This window comes from Geotrypetes seraphini, chromosome 15 (genome assembly GCF_902459505.1).
Source record: "Geotrypetes seraphini chromosome 15, aGeoSer1.1, whole genome shotgun sequence".
NCBI lineage: Eukaryota > Metazoa > Chordata > Amphibia > Gymnophiona > Dermophiidae > Geotrypetes > Geotrypetes seraphini.
In genome coordinates, this window is record NC_047098.1 from 1,891,556 (window position 1) to 1,898,789 (window position 7,234).

General features: G+C 41.4%; 1 protein-coding gene across 5 annotated transcripts in view; it reads left to right on the forward strand.

Annotated features, from left to right (window-relative positions):
* Positions 1–6,937, forward strand: part of ATP13A2 (ATPase cation transporting 13A2) — a 90,755-nt gene extending 83,818 nt beyond the window's left edge. For all 5 annotated transcript variants that reach the window (XM_033921913.1, XM_033921912.1, XM_033921911.1 and 2 more), the window contains one exon: positions 1,717–6,937. In XM_033921913.1, coding sequence (XP_033777804.1) covers positions 1,717–1,884 — 168 coding nt within the window. In that variant the 3' untranslated portion in view covers positions 1,885–6,937. The remainder of the gene's footprint in view (positions 1–1,716) is intronic.
* The last annotated feature ends 297 nt before the right edge of the window (positions 6,938–7,234 follow it).

Genomic DNA, 7,234 nt, shown 5'->3' on the forward strand with positions numbered 1-7,234 from the left:
CTGACCTGGCTCCGGCTCTCGAGGACCGGAATTGCCTATCCCTGGCCTAGGTGCTTCCGAGGTAGATGGGATTCCAAGCACTGAAACAGAGCAGTCAAAATGTGACGTTAACGCAGCTTATTAGAGCTGGGCACTGATGGAATAAGATACATATTTATGTCCCAAGTTTAGTTGTTTGTACCAGACTTGGGTCTGATGCTAATACTGGGTGTTTTATAAGGAACAACTTTTACTCCTGCAGGAATTCTGTGCAATGCAGAATTTGCACAGAATTCCCTTTCTCCACAGAAATTTTCAGTATAGAAAATTGAACAAATAAATAAATAAAATGCAGATTTGGCATTAAAACTTTAAATTCTGCAAGTTTATTTTTCAAAATTTCAACAATATGTTTGCTAATTATTATCCAGAATTTCAGTTTCTACACATAAGATCACTCTGGGCTATTAGACATCTCATTGACAAAACCTACACACATTAAAACATGTTTTTCTTATCTCAAAAATGGATTATTGTAACATTATCTATGCTGACATTTCTAAATTTAACCTCAGGCACCTTCAAACACTACAAAACACCATATTGAAATTATTGGGACACGTGATCATGTCACCCCACTTTTTCTTCAATATCATTGGCTACCCGTATCGTACAGAATTTAAAGTTTTAATGCCAACTCATAAATCTACATTTTATTTATTTATTTATTCAATTTTCTATACCGTTCCCCTAGGGAAGCTCAGAACGGTTTACATGAATTTATTCAGGTACTCAAGCATTTTTCCCTGTCTGTCCCGGTCGGCTCACAATCTGTCTAATGTACCTGGGGCAATGGGGGGATTAAGTGACTTGCCCAGGGTCACAAGGCGCAGCGTGGGTTTGAACCCACAACCCCGGTGCTGAGGCTGTAGCTTTAACCACTGCACCACACTCTGCTTTGAGCTTTTTCTGTCAACATTGAATGGCTATTGGCAGATTAGGTTTTCATCTTCGATAATCTTCTTTAGCAAAAATATTGTTGAAATTTTGAAAAATAAACTTGCAGCATTTGCTAATTTTATGCACAGAATTTTGATTTTTTTTAAATGCAGAACTCCCCCAGGAGTAAACTTTAAACAGCAAATGTTGAGATAACCTACAGGTAGGAACAGGTAGAACCCTAAACTGCAGTGTTATGATGACATCAGAGCTCCAATGAGCAGCAGTTGCAAAACAGCCTCAAGCTTCTAAGAAGGCTGGGGTGATTTATACACTTGTAAACAGTTTCATTAGCCTTGATGGCTGTAGAGATTATTGCAAAATCTGGCAAAAAGATAGAGGGGCTGGATGTTGGTGAAAGTATTAGTTTTCTGAGAAGGAAAGCTGAAGATGGCATAGTCTGAAGTGGCCTCTATTTGAGACTACCCACAAGGCAGACTTTGGACAGATGTAGAGGAAATGAGGTAAGAAAAGGGTTGAGAGGGCAGAAAAAAGACATAGGGGAGAGGGGAGCTGGGTTTGGCTTCTCTAAAGGGTTCTTATGTAAGTGTCTACATAAATTCAATACATTTAACCTGGGCAGATGAGAGGAAGTCTTTATTTGCTATCATTTATCATGTTACGCTGATACAACAAATTATTTTATCTATAGATCTTGGAATATTCATATTTTGTACTGAAAATATACAGATGATATCCGTAGCTCATGAATCACTTTGCATGTTTCTTGTCTTCCAGACTGCATTGGACCATGGAGCGTTAAATTGTTTACGTTACTTGCGTGGGAAAAGAGAGAGTAAAAAACTCTACAAGAGACTGGTGAAGGAGCTCAGCATGGAACCCTCATGGCCACCTTTGAATGAGGTCATTTTTGCTAGTCCAAAAAAGTTGATAAATTTCAGATAGCATCGACTGGCTGGCTCCATGCCACAAATCCTAGAGCTGGTTCTTTGTTTCTTAAATAGCAACACATTTCTTATCACTTTTGATGAAAGCCAAGAGTCTGCATTCTCTAGCTAGGCACTGGTCTCAGACTGTGCATCTGGACCCTTCCTTAGGACGCTGAGAATATCCGATGCTCTGTTCTGCTGCCCTCCAAAACCAACTCGGAATTTGGGAACAAAAAAGTAAATAACGCAGCTATCCTTGAATTTCATGGACCCAGAATAAAATTCTCTGTGCAAAGTCCAGCAAAAGAAAACCTAGAAGTGAAGCCATCTCTTGCCTTTCCTTTCCCTCGGCAAATACCTGAATTGGTTTTGTAGCTAACTAGTGGGCCCTTTGTCTGTGCTCTGGTGACATGCAACCTTGCCAATGACGATGTACTGCAGTTCATTGTGTTCTTCTCTTTGAGAGACACTAACAGGCTGTGTGTGGCATTTTATTAGACTCTACCCCAGTTCCTGTACCATCTTTTTAACAGGCAAAGGTATGTGCAATAGAAGCTGTCTGAAATCAGCTACTCCTGACCTTGATTCCTTAAATCGTACCAGAGTTGACTGTGGTTTTTGTGCCCTAAAAGTCTTTGTATCCTTCTAAAGACAATCAAACTCTCTTTATCAGCATCACGACTTCAGCCCATTGCATGGCCATGAGTTACTAGTTCTTTATTTTTGGATATCATCATGTTCTGCTCCACAGACCCCTGTGGTACCTCCAGGTCCTTCATGTGCTTAACCTCCCTTAACATCAACTTCTTCACTTCTGGACCCTTCACAGCGAGCTACCTATGACGGTATTGTGGAGTATCAGAGAAATACAATTTATGATGTGACCAAGAAAGGAGTCACAGTGCCACTAATGAAATCCAGATCCTGTGTTTATTTTTGTAGCTCTAAAAGGAGAAATAGGATTTGATTTTCAGAAGGAATAAGTTGCTACAGTAGATGAAAAGGTTATGAAATATTGAATATTTTTCTGAGAAAAATGGTTGCTCTTCCTGGATAGAAATTTTGGTTATAAATTGAAGTTTTTATATCATATGCTGAGACATTGAGGGGGCTGTGTTCCTGTAGGCATTCAGAAGATGGCAAAATACAATATATACAAGTGTGTTCTTGGTGTACAGGCCTGCTAGAGAGTGAAGACGCTGTATTTTTGTCAGTATATGTACAACACGAATACACTCCTAGCATAAAAATGCCATATTCCTGGTTCTATATAGATATGTGTATCAGGGTGACACACTGACTTAGGGCTGTGCTAAAGACCTGCTCTTTGCCTGTGTGGATGGTTTTCATGCTTTACAGGGGTTCTCACCCAGCCACTCTACTTTCCAGGATAGCCACTGAATGTGCATGCAAGTTACTCAGTTGTGTCTTCATTTGTACTGAAAAGCCAACTGGCTAGGTATGTTGCAAGGACTGGGCCCCCTTGCAGATCGGTTCTTGAGCTGTGCTGTCTGCGTGGAGTCCAATAATGGCCATCTAGTCTGGCCGCTCATTTCCCTAAGAATCATATAGAGGTGGGGGTAGATGAATAGGAACAGCTTTCACAGCTGAATACCATTGTGGGGTCAGGAATGAAAAATGTAACCAAAAGGGGATCTTAATGTTCTTGTTGACCTGCCACCTGTGTTATGTAAAATAAACTATTTTGCTAATTTAAATACTAAGGAAAGTTGATGGACAAAATGTCTGGAGGGCTTTTCTGCCTTATTTCTATGTGTCGGGGAGGGGGGGGGGGGCAGTGTTATAATCAAACTTCTGGACTCTGTCTGTCCCCTGAGCTCTTTTCCTTGCTTGTCTGTTGTTATGGATCTTTAGAAGAGCAGGGGATTAACCTTGGATTTCTTCTTTGATGGCTGATTTTTGTTATGATTGCTGAATTTTATTTAGAATATTACAGGAACTCTTGGCCAGAAAAGACATGCTGGGTCCCTGGCTTGACGTTTCCTACTCATGATTAGGGCTGAGGAGTCAGTACACCAAACCTTTGTCTGGATTTAAGGTACTGTTAGATATAAGTTTAGATCCAGGACAAAGAGATGAATATAGAAGTATGAAATGATAAATTTACCATATATTCTTTTATTTTTAAAGCTAGAGACTGAGTTAGTACATTTTACTGCCTCCGATTCCACCCCAAATTGCTTCTAACTCCAACTCTGACTCCACAGCTCTGCTCATGATGACTTGTTTTTCTAATGTCTTAAGTAGGAGGCACATTTTCCCCCTTCTCCTTACAGAAGATGAGGCACCATCCTGGACCCTGAGAGCATAAGAAGAGCTAAGCAGAGTCGGACCAAAGTCCATCCTGTGGGACAGTGACAAGTCCAGTAGTGGATGGGACAATCAGACAGTTTTACAGGGTTTATCAGAGATGTTTGCGGTACTCATTCATTTAACGGAGAGGAGAAGAAACTGTTACCCACATTGGCACGGCACATGCACACATTAGCTTCCTCGCTGGGGTTTTCTGCTGGTTTGTTTTTAAAGGGTTTCATTGGTTTATGCCAAGATCTCTTCTTCTGAGACTGCAAGTGAGTCTTGACCTATCTGGAGCAAACCAAAGCCCTTACATAGGCCTCCCATCTTTTTTGGGGGGGGGTTCCCAACAGGATGGGGGCAGCCATCAATAAGTAAAGTTAATCCAACTGGCTAGCAGGGTGGGTTGACTCTCAATGTCAGAGCCATGGCTGTATGAATAGACTCCTTGAGGGCAGCCTCCTTTGAGAGCTGCAAAGCTACAACATGGCCTTCACACATTCATATCTCATTACTCCCGCGACATGACAGTCGGTTCAGTCAGACAGTCCTACAGAATTTGGTTGGTGTTTAGAATCCAAATCCACCTTCCTAGGGACACTTCCACAACCAACCTGCATTTACTTTGAGACTGATTGGTTCAAGATAGTCTCACCACTGTGACACTATTGTCTCACTGTTTTTGGTGATGAGCCTTGTAGCTAGGGATTCCCAGATGTAAGGATACCACTGTCCTGTTTGACCTCAGATAAAGCAAAGTTATTTACCTGTAATAGGGGTTCTCTGAGGACAGCAAGACAGGTATCTTAACAATCCTCCCACCTCCCTATTACTTTAGGGTCCCACACTCATGTATCAGGGGGGAAGGCACGTTTGCATGTGCAGTGGGGCTGTTGCCAAAAGCCTCTTAAAGCTATGGAGCGCTGGGTAGCATTCATACTGGGCTCCACTGGGATGACATAACCCAGATGTAAGGAAACCTGTCCTGCTGTCCTCAGAGAAAACCTGCTACAGGTAAGTAACTGCTTTTCGACTTCCACAGTTCATATCATGATGATGTCCTGGTGAGAAATTTAATAAACAGAGGTGAAATAGCCATCTTGAAAGGCAAATGGATTCTGTTGAATTTATAATGGAGGTCTCAATGCTTGCAATGTGAAAAATATATTTCTTTAAAGTACTTGACCAAAACTCTGGTACCCAAGATGTGATTTTCATGGGGTTTTAGAGGTTCCATTTTGTTTGTTTTGAAAGTAATGTTCTAATTTATGAACCAGTGAATTACTCAGACACTGCTGTAATTTATTACTCGGTGGTAATTTTCTTAGGGGGAAAAAATTCTCAGATTGGGACTGTCAAGATGTTCTACACTGCCCCCTAGCTGAGGGGGGGGGGAAGGAAGCAAATCCTGCCATAACCTCATAGAAAATCACCACTGAACCCACTAAATATGTGACTGTGTGCCAAAAAAGAAATCATCTTGTGTAACTGTTAGGTTTTTGATAGTGTAACTTAAACAAGTTTGTTGCATATGTCTGATTCTTTAAATGTTATTTCTCTGTATTGCACAATGTGAAGTGTATTTTTTGCCTTGTGCTCTGCATTGAGTCTTTGTGATTTATCATTGACATAGGATGCTGAGGACCTCTCACGTCGTGAGAAGAGCCTTTACTGTAGAATAATGTGCTCTAAAGAGAACTCTTTCTGCCACTACTGCAGTTTTTCCTTTAACATGGGTTAGTTCTTAATTTGACCAATAAAGGTTCGACCTCATGGTGTTGCAGCAGAATACTAAGTGGTTCCACTTTTTCAGTCACAGAATGGAGAAGGGTGTGGCAGGTGTTGATGTATTGGTGATGCCGTGACATGAGCCTCTGTATGTGTTAACTCTTTGACTCCTGGTTGCCAGTACACAGGGGAATAGCGGGTCATGTTTTTGTTGTTATTCTGCTGGTGGCAGATTGGCCACATTGCCCTTGGTATGCAAATTATGTACATCCTTGCAGGTCCCCTTCTCCTGCTTATGTTTGACCGGAGGGACCTAGTAAACAGCCCCATCATCATGAAGGACCTGGGCCCCATTTGGCTCATGGCCTGGCCCTTGAGAAGATGGTGCTTGAGAAACAAGAGCTACTCGACAAGTCATCTCTAAAGCTGTCTAGGCCCAGAGACAGTTGTATATGTACATTGATTACCTGTTCAGTTCAGGGTACAGTTTAAAGTATCATCCCACAGAAGGGGCCTTAAACAACTGAGGCCAATCAGAGCCTTAGGCCCCTCCCTGGCACATCCCAGGACACACCGGGAAGGCCTGCCATTTTGAAGAAGCGGGCCTGCTGGCTGGAGGGAGTAGGCAAGGGGGCGGAGGGCTGTTGCTTGGTGGGAGGGGAGGGCCCCCATCCCATGAGGCAACACATAAAATCATTTATTCAATAGTTGCTCTAACATTATGGAACACCTTCCCCATAACCTTATGACAGGAAACTAATTTAAATAACTTTAAGTCCAATCTTAAAACCTTACTCTTTAAAGACGCTTATCATTCCAGATAACCCCATTTCCCTGATGTTTTTTCCTTTACCTTTTTCTTTTAAATATTGTATCCTTACCCTTTTGTTCAATGTTTTGTTCAATAGAAGCTTTTAATTTGTGTGTCCATCCCCCTGACTTTTAATCAATTTTTATAATTCTGTAGGATGTAAACCACTTTGATAATGTATCAAGCCATAATAAACTTGAAACTGATGATCTTCGATTTGGGGTCTTTTTTAAATTTTTATTTGTGGGTTTATTCTGCACATGTGCCGATAGCTATTACCAGTGATCAGCACATGCAAATTTAGCAACAGTCAGCAGCTCTCCATGATCGTCATTTGCATGCGCAGATTTTTAAGAATGCCTCACCTTTTTGAAATCATTATAATAGTGTCCATGAGAATGGCCTGTCGGATTTTACCACCACCATTTGAGAATCTTCACCCTTGAGTTCAGAAGAAAGGAGGGAGAAATGAGTTTTGTAGTGTACAGTTATAACTGTATACTAATTTGGG